At 38.9% G+C, this 18,715-nt stretch overlaps 1 protein-coding gene across 2 annotated transcripts in view; it reads right to left on the minus strand.

The window, feature by feature from the left end:
* dip2cb (disco-interacting protein 2 homolog Cb) overlaps positions 1-18,715 on the minus strand; it is a 33,983-nt gene that overhangs the window by 2,582 nt on the left and 12,686 nt on the right. Inside the window, exons 6-37 of one of the 2 annotated variants that reach the window (XM_067452536.1) lie at positions 16,344-16,478; positions 15,631-15,768; positions 15,314-15,433; positions 14,690-14,887; positions 14,505-14,596; positions 12,904-13,014; positions 12,626-12,749; positions 12,385-12,494; positions 11,799-11,901; positions 11,587-11,651; positions 11,383-11,476; positions 11,051-11,170; positions 10,815-10,929; positions 8,731-8,870; positions 8,415-8,551; positions 7,154-7,362; positions 6,959-7,073; positions 6,589-6,790; positions 6,385-6,485; positions 5,305-5,385; positions 5,060-5,183; positions 4,428-4,549; positions 4,205-4,316; positions 4,007-4,116; positions 3,687-3,817; positions 3,417-3,585; positions 1,725-1,895; positions 1,504-1,533; positions 811-872; positions 522-579; positions 363-437; positions 99-273 (exon numbers count right to left, since the gene is read on the minus strand). In XM_067452536.1, the coding sequence (XP_067308637.1) occupies positions 99-273; positions 363-437; positions 522-579; positions 811-872; positions 1,504-1,533; positions 1,725-1,895; positions 3,417-3,585; positions 3,687-3,817; positions 4,007-4,116; positions 4,205-4,316; positions 4,428-4,549; positions 5,060-5,183; positions 5,305-5,385; positions 6,385-6,485; positions 6,589-6,790; positions 6,959-7,073; positions 7,154-7,362; positions 8,415-8,551; positions 8,731-8,870; positions 10,815-10,929; positions 11,051-11,170; positions 11,383-11,476; positions 11,587-11,651; positions 11,799-11,901; positions 12,385-12,494; positions 12,626-12,749; positions 12,904-13,014; positions 14,505-14,596; positions 14,690-14,887; positions 15,314-15,433; positions 15,631-15,768; positions 16,344-16,478 (3,849 nt within the window). The remainder of the gene's footprint in view (positions 1-98; positions 274-362; positions 438-521; positions 580-810; positions 873-1,503; positions 1,534-1,724; positions 1,896-3,416; positions 3,586-3,686; positions 3,818-4,006; positions 4,117-4,204; positions 4,317-4,427; positions 4,550-5,059; positions 5,184-5,304; positions 5,386-6,384; positions 6,486-6,588; positions 6,791-6,958; positions 7,074-7,153; positions 7,363-8,414; positions 8,552-8,730; positions 8,871-10,814; positions 10,930-11,050; positions 11,171-11,382; positions 11,477-11,586; positions 11,652-11,798; positions 11,902-12,384; positions 12,495-12,625; positions 12,750-12,903; positions 13,015-14,504; positions 14,597-14,689; positions 14,888-15,313; positions 15,434-15,630; positions 15,769-16,343; positions 16,479-18,715) is intronic. The other variant, XM_067452537.1, reaches the window with a different exon arrangement.

An 18,715-nucleotide genomic window follows, 5' to 3' on the forward strand; every position in this document is an offset into this window, starting at 1 on the left:
TTATGAATCCACAAACAATCCCTCTGTATCTGTGACAAAAAATAATAACTTATATATATATATATATATAAATTCTTCTTTTTTGAACACACACACACCTCCACTTGCATCAGTGAGGTCGGTCCTGCGCAGAAACCCCAGGTATCCGGTTCTGGCCCACACAGTCTGAGTGTCTCCAAAGCTCAACCTGGCTCCGAAATGATCCGAACGCACATTTTCCTCTCCTAACACAGTGAAGTACCCACTGGCATTCTGAGGACTATGGACCCAGATCTGCACACATTTTAAAGCAGACACAAGTGAGATGCTTGGTTATGAGAAGATATTCTTTTATCTAATAGACATAGTGCTACTGGTCTAACCTCCCCTAAATGAGAGTCTCCAATTGGTCCCTTTGTCTCTGGGTTAGCAATGATGATGCGTACACCAGGTAAAATCTGTAAAAAAAAAAAATTATAGATATATAATGGTTTACATTTAATTTAAGGAAACAAATAAAGAAATGTAACTGCCATACTAACCTTCCCAGATTCCATGAGAGCTAAGCTATGTGGAGATCCTCTTTCAACCAGTCTCACCCTGCAAACACATAGTCTTAATACATAAACAACTCATGGATTCGAAGGATTTAAAAAAAAAAAAAAAGTATTGAAGTTGAAAAAACAAAAACAAAAAAAACCTACCTTTTGAATGGTACTGTCCTAACCTGTACTAATTTCATCCCTTTTGTAGCATCTCTTTAAGATTTAAAATAATGAAATACCTAATATAAACAGTACGTGTGCGCGCGCGTGTGTGTGTGTGTCTTACCTGTCATGTCTCAGTGCTCTCATGTCCACATAGACCGTTGTGGGATCAGGTCCTGATGTTCCCTGCACAAACACACAAATCACCTTCTATAAAATACATTCAAACATACTTAATTGTCAGCCAGATGATGGTCACAGTGACTTGCATTAAAAGTGAACAAAGTGTACAAATGTATAGTGCATGGACAGGATTCAATCAATCAGCAAAAAAAGGAAGGTAGAGGTAGATTAGTTGAAAGATGAAATATTTTCTATAGTATTTCCTATATCCATTACTATAGTAGTTTAGTCTAAAGATGATATATTGCCAAACAGGTGAAACTGTTGGCATCCGTCATCTAGAAGAAGGAAATATATTTGGATTTATACATCTTTTGTGAGCCATCCTGAAACTAATCAGGTGTTGTCCAAAGGCAGAAATGTTTTTGGCACCCTTCATAACCGAATCTGGAGATAAGCATGCTTTTGTTTCTCACATTATAACAGCTGTGTGGAAAGCTCTGGACATGCCAGAAAAAGCAAGAGCACTGAAGTAATTTGAGGTGAGGTTAACATTGGTCGGCTAGTTAAAATGAGTAGTCATGCACACAGGACAATAATTAGTAGATTTACTCCCACATCTACATATGGTTGTAGTAACTGAAGAACAGTTAGAGTAATGAAATGATGAGGATCAGTTGAAGTTCAGTCATACCTGCTCAGCAAGCTTCCCCAACCTATGAGGCTACATGAGGAGAGGAGAGGAAGATGTGATGTATAAATATGTTAAAAAGTAACTTAAATAAAAAAAACTAAAACAAACCAAAATAGAAGGATAAATGAGATACATAACTAATAAAAAGAAAAAAAACTGAACACTGTGGTTGCAGTTAGAATATGGAATCAGATATGGGTCATATTCTTGCCTGTACTGACCTGTAGGCAGATTGCGAGATTGACCCTGCAGCCGAAGGCAGTGCTGACGGCACGCGGGTGCAGCCCCACATCCTTAAAGAGCTTACAGAAGGACTGTGTCAGAGCAACACGAGGCCTCTCTTCCGCCACAACCACGCACGAACGCACACGGACCAGATCCATCCCACGGGCCTGAGAGAGACACACAAATACAAGGGTGAAGTTAGAAACAGTGTTATTTTGGTATAGAGAGTATGCATTGACATCACTTTCCAGCCAGAACACACTCCTCAATCAGACTGAGTGGCAAAAGAGCTGCTGCATGACTGGAGATAATGGGGGAAACTGAAAACGCAAGTAAAACATACGATTATCAGTTTAAACTAAAGGTTGTTCCTTACAACTTACCAAAGATCCAGTGATCCATGGATATTGACCCATACAATGTATTGTTAGCTATTGCCACAAATATACCCGTGCAACTTTTGACTGGTTTTGTGGTCCAGGGTCACATATTTTAGGATTTCTCAATATTTATCTGAGCAGTCATTTGGGGGCTCAACAATATATTAGATTTCTCTAATACATCAAATAAGTAAGCTTGACCAGAGTTCTTTTAGGGAGAAGAATTTATTGAAGGTAGTAATGTAGCACAGTTCTCCAGCAGCAATTTTAGCGTGTTGGCCTTCAACAATCTTAACCCAAAGTTCAGACTGTTAGACAGAACTTTATACAGTGGGGCAAAAAAGTATTTAGTCAGCCAACAATTGTGCAAGTTGTCCCACTTAAAAAATGAGAGAGGCCTGTAATTTTCATCATAGGTATGCTTCAACTATGAGAGACAAATATTTGCAAATTATGGTGGAAAATAAGTATTTGGTCACCTACAAAAAAGCTACATTTCTGGCTCTCACAGACCTGTAACAACTTCTTTAAGAGGCTCCTCTGTCCTCCACTCGTTACCTGTATTAATGGCACCTGTTTGAACATGTAATCAGTATAAAAGACTCCTGTCCACAACCTCAAACTCAGACTCCAAACGCCACTATGGCCAAGACCAAAGAGCTGTCAAAGGATACCAGAAATCAAATTGTAGACCTGCACCAGGATGGGAAGACTGAATCTGCAATAGGTAAGCAGCTTGGTGTGAAGAAATCAACTGTGGGAGCAATTATTAGAAAATGGAAGACATCCAAGACCACTGATAATCTCTCTCAATCTGGGGCTTCACACAAGAGCTCACCCTGTGAGGTCAAAATGATCACAAGAACGGTGAGCAAAAATCCTAGAACCATACCGGGGGACCTAGTGAATGACCTGCAGAGAGCTGGGACCAAAGTAACAAAGGCTACCATCAGTAACACACTACGCCGCTAGGGACTCAAATCCTGCAGTCCCAGACGTGCCCCCCTGCTTAAGCCAGTACATGTCAGGACTGAAAACTGTTAGGACCTGCCAAAGGAAATCGAACTACCTAAAATCTTCTCTGAGCAATGCTGTTTCTTTGTCATTCATACCCATCAGTTTCTATGGGCCATTTGGTTCACACCTTTAAAGACACAGACAGAGTTGACTGCATTATGAGGCAGTCACAATGTAAACAGATCTGACTAAAGATGACTGAAAATACACACAATCTTTCAATATATACATCGGGGATGGCATGAGGGTTGAAGATTGAAACATGCTGTGTGTGTATGTGTGTGTGCACACCTTTAGAGAGTCTGTGAGAGAGCTGAGAGATCTCGTGCAGAGCTCCATCACAGAGTAAGAGCAGAACGTGTCTCGGACTTTAAACTGACTGACGGACTGCAGCCACAAAGCAGGGTTCACCTCCAGATCCATTGGAGAGATCAGAACAGACTGCTGCCCTGCAAAAACGCTACACACAGACAACAAGCACACAGGTAAACAAATAAAAAGTTGCTTAACATGTGTTTTTGCTGAGCGTTCATCTCAGGCGAGTACACAGGTGGTCCGTACCTGCAGAGACACCACAAGACGAAGCCAAGGCCGCAGTATGGGTCGAGACATACGGCCACCTCGCGAGAGGGATACAACTCGCACTGCAGTTTAACAGAGCGACACAGAGCAATGGTTGCATTGTGAGACATCTTCAGAGAAAGAGAAAAAAAACAGAGATTATTGTTTTTTATTTATTTAACACACATAACAACAATTTTTAAATATCATTTTAATATAATACATTTTTAATAATTATTGATAAGTTAGAAGACATATTATTATGTAGACATACAGTTTATTTAACAGTCAAAAGGCTATTTTGGTATGATGAGTCAAACCTTTACTCCAGCGAGCATGCCTGTAGTGGACACACTGAAGTCCAGATACGCCAACGAGTCTGGGTCACATGGCTTAAACATCAGAGGACAACGCCTCTTTGGCAAGTCATCTAACAAATTAACACACACATATACTTCTGATGAACATCTGACAGGTGTAACCTCGGAACGAAGATCTCATGTCTCTCACAAACTCACCTGTTTCCAGGATAGGAGGCCATGATTTAAAGTCCACAGCCACTGATGCATCTCTGGACCTCAGAAGTTTAGAGATAGCTTGGGTGGTCATAACACACACTGAACGACTCACCTGCACACACCAACATTTGTATTCATTAAAAATGGTAATGTTTTGTCATTCTATAATGCATCACATTTATAATAATTTAACTGATTAACTATAGGTAGGGTGTGTCCTCACCTCTAGGATCATTTTAACTGTAGGTAATGTAGTGGAGATATTCTGAGGGTGAGGCGGCCGTACAGTTATAGGAATGCAGCCCGCATACAGACAGCCGTAAAATGCAGCGATCAGATCTAAACCTGAAACAAAACAAAATGCACACAAACATAAATCTTTCTGAAATAGAATTACATCTGACACAAAATGGTGGAATTCAACTAGGGCACATTTACTCATTCTCTTCTATGATATATTTAACTGTAATGTGATATTTTCATTTAATTTTAATTTACTCAAATGTTTCATAAAGCAAATGTGATGTGATGTCTCAACAGATTTAATTGCAGCTCTTGAATGTGAATTAAAGAGCAGAATCTGATTTCTTGAAATATTACAATTAGCACCAGAGAAACACTACAAATGTGATTTTAAAATACAAAAATGAAAAAATATACATTGCCAGTTTATTAACTGGTGCTCAGGCAATATTTTGTATTGGAAAACAGGACATTTTTTGCAGTGCATGCAATATTTAATGCCATGACTTTATGAATGTAAGACTTTCTGCTCAGATTTAAGATATATTTAAGGCCCTAATTTGTGTAAGAGCAAATTAAGACTTAAGGACTAGTTAGCCAGTGTGCGCTTACCTGCTGGATACACTAACGCTACATGGTCTCCAGCTTGTAGCTGTCCTCTTTCATACAGCAAAGTGGCGATTTTCTCTGCTCTCTTGTGAAGCTGTAGACAGGTTAGAGAGCTTCCTATTGCACCCTGAAACACACACACATGTATTAAAGCACAATGCTACACCTGAAAGCTTAAGGTTCCTTTAAAAAAAAAAATTCTTAACATACTGCTGAAGAAACTGAGCAAAATAATATGTGCGTGTTACCCGGGAGTTAATTAGCGTGTACAGTATGTGATCAGGTGTGGTCTGAGCTCTCCACTGCAACACCTCCGTCAGAAATAGAAACTAGAATTCACATAAGAGAAAGAATAATAAGTCAGAGGGAAACACACACACGTTGGTATAGGTGGTTAGGTTAACATGGACATTTGAAAGGCGTAATGGTTTTTATACTGCACAAACCAGATAGTCTATCCCCTGACAGTAACCCTACTCATCACACAACACTATCTGTATTTTTACATTTTAATAAAACTATATTTTAGTATGTTCATTTTTCCTTTTGAATAACAAGCCACCTGCATTTCCTCATAATGTAGGGGGCGTGGGCACACACAAGCCCTAGGTTTATTTTAGGAGGTCAATTGAAGTCAGTATTTGGTTCTTATCTTCCCATTTACAGGGATTCTACAGTTGCACGATATGGGAAAAATCTGTGATTTTCTGATAAAAATAATGATTGTGATTTCTTTTGCTGTGCTGTTTTGTAGGGCTGCACAATTTGGTCAACACTGTTTTTATTATATGTCGATATAATTATACAATTATTATTTCTATCCTTATTAAATAAAAATATTAAATAAAATAGAAATCTTACTATTCAAAATATACAATAATTTTATTTTACAGTAAAACTGTACAGGGCTGGTATTTTTGTTGTGTGTTTATTTTGTTACTGAAAGGAAAGCGTGCAGCACATATTTACATATTCATCTAAATGACACTCCCAGGAGCGTGGGTGAAGTTGGGATGTTCGCTATCAGTATACCACTGCAAACGTATTTTAAACTTCTTTTTACCCCTAAGCGAAGAATGAAAAAGAGAATATCAGATGCTGAGATGATTATATGTGGCTTCATTTACTTCAAACATAGACTCTGACAATATTGGATCATGAGCTGCTTCCATGTAAATAAACACAGTGCTGTGATTCACTCTGAAGCACGCATCATCTTTTTCTTAATGAAATTGTAGCCATTGTTATAGCAATTTAGATTTTTTTCTTTTTAACTGTTCAGCCCTAAGATATCTTAATCTCTGTAGACACACAAACTCTGAATTTACCTGCTCATTGTCCTCCATGTGACTCAGGTCTCGTCCACTGGCCTGAGCCATCCGTTTTCCAGCGACAAGATTCCCCACCATCACAGAGGCAGGACCCACCTCTGCAACAAACACACACACACACACACACACAAAATACTTTACACAACACTCTCTATGTAACACAACAACATCATGCCTTATAACACATGCAGTCTTGTGTACCTGGTTGCTTCTGTCTGGGTTTGGGCAGGTTGGTGATGCAGGAGTGAGGACACATGAGGATGCTGCAGGGGTGTAGCGCCCCCTCCAGGAACAGCTGTTTAGTCTCAGACAGGTGGATTCCACCCAGAGGGGTTTTGGGGAGGGTGTTGGCAGGAACCAATGCCAGACAGTAGACCCCCACCTGATGAATCCCATCTATGGCCTATTTAATTTACAATGAAGCATTATAATACATCCATACCCAATAGACAGACGACACAAAGCATAACTGTATTATAAACATTCAATATGGTCTTCTTGGATTTGATTTTCTTTGTTAGGACAGAAAAATGACTACTTTGAGCCTTGTGACTGGTTAGTGTGTGTGTACCTGCAACACTCGGCTCATCCACTGGTAACTCTCTTCTTCAGTTGAATCTGGTCTCTGTTCTGCTACCAGCACAATCCTCTCATCATACAATACAGTCACTGAGAACACCACCGTCCTAGAGGCATTGAGCAGAGACATTGTAATCAAGATTGTCTCTAGAGTAGAAATTGTTTTGGTCTCCGTTTTCATACACACCTTCCTCTATAGATAAACTTCATTGGCTCCACAGCAAGAGCGGTTGCGATGATGTCATCAGCATTGTGTTTCCGCCCCCCGACCTGCATCAGTCCTTCCAGCGTACCAGAAATGAAGATCATCCCGCCCGGACCCACAAACCCCAGCAGACCCGACCTCACAAACACACAATCGCTGACCAAACCACCGTCACATGCCACTGGACACACCTGCACCACCGAGACACACACATTTACCAAAAGGACACAAACAATAAAGCTGATGAACAAATAAGCCTGGACTTCAAGCAGAGACTCGAACACAGGTTTTCTTGCGCAAAGCAATGGCATTTGACACAGAGCTGCCCACAAGGCTAACACTCCTAAATAACAGAGATTATTATGATCAGTTCGATGCAAGCTTGTGGAGCGCTCTCTGAGTATGCATTTATTTGTCATTTTAACGGAAACAGAGTGTAAAAGAGAACTTCAAAGACTTCTTATCCTTATCTGCCCTCTATAGACCATGAATGATCAGTGATTAGTCGACGTCATGCTTAAAGCCTCACGGCAGAGCATTAAAGTCGACTAGTCTGTTTAACACCAAGTGACTTTTGATCTTAGGATTTCAGGTTAGGCTGAATTAATCCTTGCTGAAAATATTTTCTTTTTTTACAAAACAGTGTACTGACTATGGAAGCCCGCTTCCGCCACTAAATAAAAAAATAAAAAGAGTAATTGCAACTTTTCTCAGAATTCTGACTTTTTTTCTCCCAATTGCGAGTTTTAAAGTCAAAATTCTGATATGACATGCAATTGAATGATATAAAGTCACAATTCTGACTTCTTTTCTCACAATTGCAAGTTTTAAAGTCACAATTTCGATATAAACTCACAATTGTGTAATATAAAAATCACAATTATAAGATATAAAATTGCAATTGCGTGATATAAAGTTAGAATTCTGATATAAACTTGCATTTGCGTGATATAAAGCCAGAATTCTGTGATATGTCAGAATTCTGAGAAATAAACTTGCATTTGCGTGATATAAATATCATAATTGTGACTTTATATCACCCAATTGCGAGTTTATATCTCAACATTCTTTATTTAAAATTAATTAATTCTTTGTAGACTTTACAACTCGAAATTGTGAGAAAAAGTCAGAATTCTGAGAAAAAAAATTGCACTTCCTCTTTTAATTTTTTTTTTTTAGTGGCGGAAACGGGCTTCCATAACTGATGGAATATGGATATGCAGTCTATAGTGTATTTTCACACCTCAAATGTGTTCTTGCTCATTCCTGTAAGCCCATAATATGACGTTCCCGTGGCAACAGACGACACGCAGATCTCTCCAATCTCATCGCTTTTACACAGCTGAGGAACGCCCTCCGGTTTAACAACGCACACCACCGCTGCAAAGAGAAGGAGAAAAGTCAGTTTTACAAGAACCATAAAGTCGTTTGATGAGGTCTGCGGTCACATGAGGAAAACAGCGCTGAACTGCTCTAGGCTGGTTTATGAGGTAGATGTTGGAACCGAATCAAAATGCTTTGGGGATGTTCATTCGTTCATGTTCTCATAATCTCTGTACCTCCTGGCATGGCTGTGCCCACATCCTGTAGGGTGAGGACAGACAGCTTCTCTCCTGTGTCCACTCGGATGACCCCGTGACTCAGGTTCGTCATACTCAGGACCCCTCGGCCCGCTGGTTTAGAGCTGCCCTCCGGAGGCCTGACAGAAAACACAAGCATACAAACAAATGAAAAAATAAACATGTCCATATGTGTCACTAGAATATTATGTTACCATAGACACAATATTTTCCAGATTTCATAAACAATATGGAATTGTTTGGTTTGGCTTCCTGGAGCTGCAAAAGCTCTACAACCTCAGACAAAAGAGATTGCTGGGTTTGATTGGCTGCAGAAGATATTACTCAGCATTCACACAGTCCTAAAGAAAGGTTTGTGCAAGTATTGCCATTGTTTAGTTTTACCACCAGATTCTTGCATCTGCACCCACAAAAATCTCATTGCATGTGTCAACAAAAGAGAGTAACACATGTGCAGCCTTCATGGTATTTCCATGATATTCAAATATAACATACACTGCTGTTCAAAGGTTTGGAGTAAACGCTTTTAGAAGAAGTCTCATATACTGACCAAGTTTTAATATTCGTATTTTAAAAACTAATTTATTCCTGTGATGGCAGTATTTTTACCAGCAATTACTCTAATCTTCAATGTCACATGATCCTTCAGAAATCATTCTGATACGCTGAATTTTTTGATGAAGAAACATTATATTTATTATAATCAAAGTTGAACACTGTTGTGCTGCTTAATATTTTTTGGAAACCATGATTTAAAATTCTTTGATTAATAGAAAGTTCAAAAGAAAAACATAATAAATGTGTTTAGAATCAATTTAATGCATCCTTGCTAAATAAAAGTATTAATTCCTTTTTTTTTAATAATTGTACTGACCCCAAACTTTTGAACGGTAGAGTACAAGGCAAAAAAATGACAGATTTAAAATTATCAAACAATCAACTTTATTTATATAGCGCTTTTACAATGATGATTGTTTCAAAGCAGCTTCAGAGTGTTAAACAGGACAATCTTGCAACAAAATTTGATTAGGCTAGTTTGATTTAGATAGTTTATAGAATTAAATATGAGCTAATTAAATGGAGGCGCTGAGCAGACCTAATAAAATGACAGATGAGTCTCTCCATAAGTGTCCCTGTGTTCTATGACATCTTAGTTTACTTTTTTGACAACTTTAAATAAACCAAAATGCCTCATGTCACACAGTCAGGGTGTGCAAGGTCTTTACTAATGACATTTACAAATTTTAAAGGCCCGTTGACACCAAGGATGATAACTATAATGGCAACAATAAAGATATAGTTCTAAAAAAGAATAGAGGATCCACACCACAACTATAACGGCACAGAGAAACTATATTGTTCACTTGTTCAACTATATATCACTTTCAGAATGATTTGATACTTTAATGCTTGGCAGATGACAAGTACTGAACTGTAGCAAAAACAGAACAATATCATGTGTTGGTGTGGACACTACTATAGTTATTTTCCTCGGTGTGAACATGCCTTAATAAATGCTTCAAGAGATATTTAACAGTCACATTTTGTATATCCCATTTTGCAGTTTTGCTAGTATCTGATTTCAGGTTTACCAGCCTCTAAATGGCACATATAAAGTTTAGAGTGGCTGATAACTTTACACGTCAGTCAGGCGGCCTTTATTGTTTATTTGAGCAATTCCTGGCAATGTGAACCAGACTTTATGGTGATACTGAAAAGTCTGGCTTACGCGACTGTAATATCCATCTGCCTGTACGATAACAGTATTTAAACTTAGGCCACACACAAACACAATTAAATCTATTTTAATTAAGTGAAAACTGCACGGTTCTTAATCAGACATTTCATATAACATAAAAATCTGAGTCAGATGTATCTTAATAGTTCTGTGCATCTGTGTGAATGAATGTGCGTAGGCCTGGTTATGTTGTTTCTAATGAATGACCACAAAAGACAGAACCTCCCATTTTAATGTGTTTAAACTGAAAACAGATTACCGAGCAAAAGAATGGCGTTTGCACATGTTTGCCTCCAGGACAAAGAGAGTGTGAGTATATTTATACCTCCTCAGAGCTACAGTTAGGCCCTCGGGGGAGCCAGCACACGGGCATATGACCTCTGACCTCAAGCCCATGTTCTGGAACACATTTAGGAATGCGTCACAGGAGGATATGGACCCTGGGAAAAGAAAGATAGAATTACTGTATATACTTTACATAAAGGCTTGGTTCACAAAGTAACATTTGATTTAACAGTAACAAACACTCAAGGGGGTTTGATTCATTGTTTACACACTCACAGGGGTTTGATCCGTCAGCGATCAGTAGCATTCTTAGTGAGCTCATGTTGGTGTCAGCCTGGTCTTTGTGGGACATTAGAGCCCAGTGTAGATCTCTACTCTTTACACATGCCACCTTAGCTGCAAACACATGGAAAGAAAGTAATTACTGATTACGAATGGCTATGTGTGACACTCTACGTGCACTAGTTTTATATAGCAGACCTCGCTTTTGAAACTGTACATGAACTTTAAACACGTAGGAGATGGGAAAACTCTCCACAAAGCCTGGAGACCAAAAGTCAGCACACCTGATAAACGTGTACTCTGTGCGTGTGTGTCAATATGTGTACCTTTGTACTGGCAGACTTTCTGGATCCAGGACAGAGGATTCACCTTCATAAGTGCATATGGAACACTGACCACATGTAACATATTCAATACACTCTACAGACAGAAAAAAATACAGAAATCACTTTTGCAGGAAAAAAAAAGTGTAGGCTACAAAAGTCTTCTGATAAATGACAACATACAGTAAATGGAGGCACTCATATTACCGTTTGAACACTGTGCCAAAGGCCTATGCCTTTTTTAAAGTCCAACACATTCACCATAGTCTCAGCTGAAACACACACACACAAATAAAACACTTAGAAATAAATTCATACAGGTTTGGAACAACATGAGGCTATGTAAATGATGAAATATCAGCAAAAATATCCCTTTAAGAATCAGAGGAGTATGATATGTGTGTATGTGTGTATCTTACCCTCGCTGTATCCGCAGGTATGCGTAAGTGTTTGGCAGTGTTTGAGCATTGCCATCCTTGTCACAGTTATTCCCAACACACTCCCATCTTTACAGGTCTTATACTGTCAATCAACAACAAAACGCAGCCAGTCTCATTATAAATGCAATAAGATCATTGTATTGCCAATGAAATACAAATCACGCCCCCTCTGGAAGACTTGGGAAGATGTTATATAAATGTAATATTTTTTATATACAGTATATGTACATATATAATATATATATTTTATGTACGCACGTTCAAAAGTTTGAGGTCTGTAAAGTCTCGGATGCTGACCAAGGCTATTTATTTAATCAAAAATACAGTAAAAACAATTATATTGTGAAATATTTTTACAATTTAAAATCATTTTCTATTTAAATACATTTAAAAATTTAATTTATTCCTGTGATGCAAAACTCAAATTTCAATTTAAGTCTTACTGACCCCAACCTTTTTACCAGTAGTGTATTATTAAAAAATATACAACAATAAATTTAATAAAATATGATATATTAAATCAAAATAAAAAACGAATTAGACACACAATTACATGGTGTGTTACCTCTATGTACGCGGTGTCATTGTTAGCATCTTTTATGAGAGGAAACCACTCTCGTGGGGGTTTAGATAAATGTTTGGAGTCAGTCAGCACCCAGAGCAACTTTGGCCAGCCTACACACACACACACACACACACACACACACACAACAAGGATAAAAACACACAAATATCTATAATACATAATGTTTCTCTATGGAGAATCGTGCATGAGATTCTTACAAATATGTATTGATGTCTCTGACCTTTGAACTGCATGACATCACCACCAGCACTCTTGGGAAGACCTTTATGACATGCATCACTGGTCAAGGCCACAGCAACTCCACAGCTACCCAACAGGAAACCAATTTGTTGACTACCAGCATCCTTTGAGGGGAGAGGGCAGGACGGCACGTTAGGGAATTTTTGGTGAACTATTCTTTTAATAATGATTAATTATTAGATCTGAATATGTGCAGTCCTGCCTAACCTAATGTATTATTGGTGGGGGGGGGGGGGGGGGGATTGCAGTAGAAATTACCTTCTTTGTAAGTGGTACTTCAATTGGGACAGGAACCACTTCAGCCAAGAGACAGCCATAAAACGCCACCATGAATGCTGCTGGGTCATTATTGGGGTAAACCAAAGCTACCTACAGTAACACATAAACAACATACATTCTTCATCGGCTCTTGAACATATGTCGGCATTAATGTCTATATCTGATTACTATCTTTATAATGGAGGTATACACAGTTTAAAAGTCTGGGGTCGGTAAGATTTTTAAAAAAGTTTTTATAAAGTCTCTTAAGCTTGCCAAAGCAGCATTTATTTGACAGAAATACAGTAAAAACAGTAATATTGTGAAATAAGATTACAATTTAAAATAACATTTTTATTTATATTTTAAAATGTGATTTATTTCTGTGATGGCAAAGCTGAATTGTTAGCATCATTACTCCAGTCTTCAGTGGCAAGTGATCCTTCAGAAATAACTCTGTATTTACTGAATGTCTTTACTGTCACTTTTAAACAATTGAATTGCTGAATAAAACCATTCATTTCTTTCAAAAAAAATGTTTTAATTGGTCCGAAACGTTTGAACAGTATTGTATAACTCCATTATAAAGATAGAAATCAGATATAGAACAATATACACTCAACACCACCTACTTTTTAGGTAACCTGTATAACTGCTTCAAATAGCCAATCACATGAAAGCAACTCAATGCATGGTCAAGACGATCTGCTGAGGTTTAAGAATGGGGAAGAAAGGTGATTTAAGGTTCTTGAACATGGCATGGTTGTTGGTGCCAGACAGGCTGACCCACTGGGATTTTTACATACACAACCATCTCTAGCTAGGCTTTACAGAGAATGTTCGGGGGGGAAAAAGAAGTAAGTAGCAGTTCTGTGGGCAAAAATGAATTCATGCCAGATGTCAGAGGAGAATGGGCAGACTGGTTACAACTCATTACAACCAAGGTCTGCAGAAGAGCATTTCCGTTTTGTACAGCACATCGATCAGACCATGACACAGATGGGCTACAGCAGCAGAAGACCCCACCAGGTGTCACTCCTCTCAGCTAAGAACAGGAAACTGAGGCTACAAGTCGCATGGGCTCACCAAAATTGTATCAACGGTTCAGGCTGGTGCTGGTGGTGTAATGGTATATAGGGGATATATTTTTTGCCATATTTTGGTCCCCTTATTACAAATGAGCATCGTTTAAATCTGCTTTTTGTTGCTGACCATATCCATCCCTTTATGACCACAGTATACCATCTTCTGATGCCAACTTCCAGCAGGATAACACGCCATGTCACAAAGCTCAAATCATCTCAAACTGGTTTATTGAACATGACATTGAGTTCACTATACTCAAAATGCCTCCACATTCACCAAATCTCAATCCAATAGAGCACACTTAACGGGAGATTCACAGGAATGTGCAGCCGAAAAATCTGCAGCAATGCTATCAGGTCAATATAGACCAAAATCTCTGAGGAATGTTACCAGTACCTATGCTATAAAGAATTAAGCACTGAACGGGGGTCCAACCCGGTACTAGTAAGGTGTATAAAGAAGTTGCTGGTGAGTGTATAAGACAATACACAAATACAAATTAACCACTCACTTACCCTATCTCCAGTGTGGATGATTGGTTCTTGTTTGGTTCCCAGCTTGTGGAGCAGGTTATAGGCCAACTTTAAACTCCTGGACCAGAGCTTACCTACAAAAACAAAAACAAAGAGATATAAACACGCACCCACAACCAAACAGAAAGAAACCAAATGAACCTCTATGAATACATTTGTGTGTGTACCATATGTAAGCGTGTATGGTTGTTTGGCATTGCTGTGTGTAGTGGTCAAACAGGGGGCTTTGGGTGCGATGGCTCCCCAGCGCAGAAGGGCCGCTTCCAGAGAAGAGGGGCAGTTCTTGTGTCCAAGAAGATCTTCTCCTTGTATGGGAGTTGACTCCACCCCCTCTGGGCGTGGCAGAGTGGGATCAGGCTGCTGCACTGCACATGAAAAATGTTCAGACAAGGTTAGAAAAGCATGTGTATGTTGATGAGACCCATGTTTACCTAGAAATCCTCCTTCCATAAAAGTGTTATAATTGACTTGCTGTCATGACATCAAGACAACACAAGGGTGAGTAAATGATCACAGGATTTTAATTTCTCTGTGAACTATCCCTTTAAACACTTCACCTGGATCTCTGCAAAAATAGCTAGATCAAATTAACTTGTTCTGTTCAGTGTGTGGAGCATTTAATCTGAGAGTAATGAATTTCAAGACCTTTGACCCCATGGTAACTATGGAAGGGTTTCTGTGAACTGGGGCAGGGAATTCAGACATCTATATGCATATTCATTTACTTATACAGTTACATTTTTCTTTGAAATCAAACAATTATCCACAAAGAGAGGGGAAACATTGTTAACCTTCCAGAAGTTCTTCAAAGTCCTCCACAAAGAATTCTCTCAGGGGTCTTCTCCTGGGTCTCTTCAGTGTATTAACTAGCTGCTGGATCTTTGCCGACACACGGCTACTGACAGGCACACCTACATTCATGCATATTTTGCAGTTATACTACAAATACAAATTCTAACAATGAGAATGAGAAATAAAGTTTAATTTTAAAATTAATTTAATTCTATGCACACAGAATAAAGTTAACAAAGACTACAAATATATGACAAACTTGATCAGTTCATAATAAATACACATTTAAAAACCAGACCTCTGCACACACACTCACCATCTCCTGTCTCCATCAGCTCAGCATTGCCATATTTGGGCTGGGGCCTGGTTATCATGGCGACCTGTGGGCGTTGAACAAAAATAGGGGCGGGGTCTGGCATGTAGTTGGTGATGTCAGGAGGGGCCGATAGACTGTCTGCAGTACACAAACAAACAGGTTTACTCATCAGTATAGTAACATACAGCATAACAAACCATTAACCCCAATAAATGTGATGGTCTATAAGAAAGATGTAAAAGTGCATGCAAATAAAACAAAGGTGTATAGATATCAAACAGTGCTGTGGAGGTAAACCTTTTAACTAGAACCAAAGGCCATTATTGACATTGATATATAATACGTTGATAAAATACACAAGTGGACCAAATATAAATGCACCCACCAAAATTAACCCTTGTGTGCTGTCATCTTAAAGGGATAGTTCACACAAAAATGAAAATGCTGTCATTATTTTCTTACCCTCATGTTGTTCCAAATCTGTATTACTTTCTTTCTTCTGTAGAACATAAATGAAGATATTCTGAAAAACGCTGGGTACCAATCAACATTGGAGCCCAATGACTTGAGGCATTTATTAGTCCGCAGAAGAGAGTATGCCTTACAGTTTTGAAACAACATTAGTGAGCAGATAATGACAGCATTTTAATTTTTGTGTGAACTATACCTTATATGTCATAAGTCTTTGGCTAAAAGAATCATGAAATACTGACCCTCAGAATCCAGAGACGACCATGGGCGATCTAATTGGTAGTCATTAGAGTGCCTGCCAACTATTCCATTCTCAGCAGAAACACCCATTTCTCTTAAGCCCCGTCTTTTCAGAGACAGATGAGACATCGGACCAACTGGGGGGAGAAATTGAAGGAGAGAACAGAAGGCTAACATGAAGTATTCTATAACTGATTGGCTGAAATTGGTTGACCAAATAGAATTGACTGGCTAAAGCGAGTTGAGCACAAAGATTTGATTGGCTGAAGGTAATTGAGCATGAGAAGTTGACTGGCTAAAGTGAGATGATCTTGATAAGGGAGGTTAAAGTGCGTTCACGCCATCTCGTAATTCCCGTAATTCTCGTAGATTCTAGCTTGTAAAAATTGTCCACGTTCTCGTAGAGCTCGTAATTACAGCTTGTAGGTTGGGAATTCTCTGAGCATTACAGCTTTTATCACGTGACCACTGCACTGAAAAATAAACAAAATACATGAAGCGTGGAGAAAGATATCTAGGCTATTCTTGTAATGACAACCTAAATAAATGAAAGTGCAATAATGATGCATTTGCATAACACTTCAATGTTACTTCTATTGTGTTTTTACTTAAATGACATTTTATTACATTTTACTTAAAGGACAACTCCGGGGAAGTTTTAAGTTTATCTTGATTGTTATATCTTTGTGAGTACAGTCTATAGAAAAAAAAACTAACCGGATTGGTCCTTGCAACACGGAGTTATTACAGTTAATGCCCAGAGCCCCCACTCAGCTAAAACGCCAGTTATGGGGGCATAAACGTAAAAGTTGTCTTTGTGCCTCTTGCACAAAATGCAATTAAAATGTCTGTCCAACATGAACAGGGCCCTTACATGACAACGAGATGCGTTTAGCCACTTAGCCATTGTTTAAATTCACCTGTTTCAGACGGCTAGCTGTAGTCTCGTGCTGAAGTCCAGTGAGAACTCTGTTGTAGCTGCAAAAAAGGCAAATAGTCCAGTTGGGAAGAGCGTTGTGTGTATGAAGAGGCTCTGCTCATCGGCTCGACGGTTTCTTTTTTCTCCCAGCAAAACATGACTCAGTTCAGTGAACGGTTGGAGTTACAACATATAATTCAAGACATTAGTTTATTTCTATTCGGAGGGACTGTCACTCATGTCAGAAAGTGAGTAACTAAAGTAACTTGTGTGATCAGCGCTGATTTGAGACGCAAACCGTTTAGAGCGATTCAGTCCGATTTAGTGAACCGGTTCGCCCGGTTCACTAAAAAGAATCGGTTAAAAAGAACGATTCGTTCGTGACCCAGACATCACTGGAGTGATGATCCGATCGGGCTCACAAGTAAAGAAGAATTGGTTCGCGTTTGTGCCTTTCCGAATTGCGGCAACAGAATGCGAAAATTAGCAAACACTTTGACAAGGATGACTAACTTACACAGACACAACACAGCGGGCCGGTTGAAGAAAAATGCTATTACGTGGTTGTAGACGGGTGCAACCACTGTGGAGGTAATGTAAACTTTATTTATCCATTTGGGCACACATGGCTTGAGGAAAGATGTGCAGTAATAAAATAATTATGCTTTACACACACAACACTTCCCAACTGGGCTATTTGCCTTTTTTGCGGCTACAAATGCGTTCCCACTGGACTTCAATGCAAGACTACAGGTAGTCGTCTAAAACAGGTGAATTTAAACAATGGCTAAGTGGCTAAACGCATCTCGTTGTCATGTAAGGGCCCTGTTCATGTTGGACAGACATTTTAATTGCATTTTGTGTCTGTTAAGAGGCTGCCTTTTAGCTGAGTGGGGGCTCTGGGCATTAACTGTAATACAGTAGTTTCGTATTCACAAAGGTATAACGATCAAGGTAAACTTAAAAATTCCCCAGAGTTGTCCTTTAATTTACAGCATTCTTTCACGCGGGTTCATTTTGTTGACTGTCGCTATAGAAACAGCTAATCGTCAGTTCGAGGACGTGAACAGCTCCTAAACGCAGCATTAGTTTAAAAGAAACCCAGACCAGGTGCAAAAAAATACTTTTATATGAAGTGAGTTGAGCTTGAGGAGCTGATTGGCTGAAGCTTGTTGGTGAAATAAAACTGATTGGCTAAAGTGAGTTTAGTGCAAGGTTCTGATTAGCTGAACTTAGTTGAGCATAAAAAGCCAACTAGCTGAAGTGAGATGATTCTTGATAAGGGAATGAAGCTTAAAAGTGCAAAAAATAATTATTTCATACAAAGTGAGTTTTGCATGAGAAGCTGACTGGCTTGTTTTTCCTGTCTATGCGCTTGCAACGGTTTTTGATCTGTGCCAGATATTGGTTAAAGCAAAACTGTTTGGCAGTGGCCTAAAAGAAGGAGGCCCCACT

This window comes from Pseudorasbora parva, chromosome 9, assembly GCF_024679245.1.
Source record: "Pseudorasbora parva isolate DD20220531a chromosome 9, ASM2467924v1, whole genome shotgun sequence".
Classification (NCBI taxonomy): domain Eukaryota; kingdom Metazoa; phylum Chordata; class Actinopteri; order Cypriniformes; family Gobionidae; genus Pseudorasbora; species Pseudorasbora parva.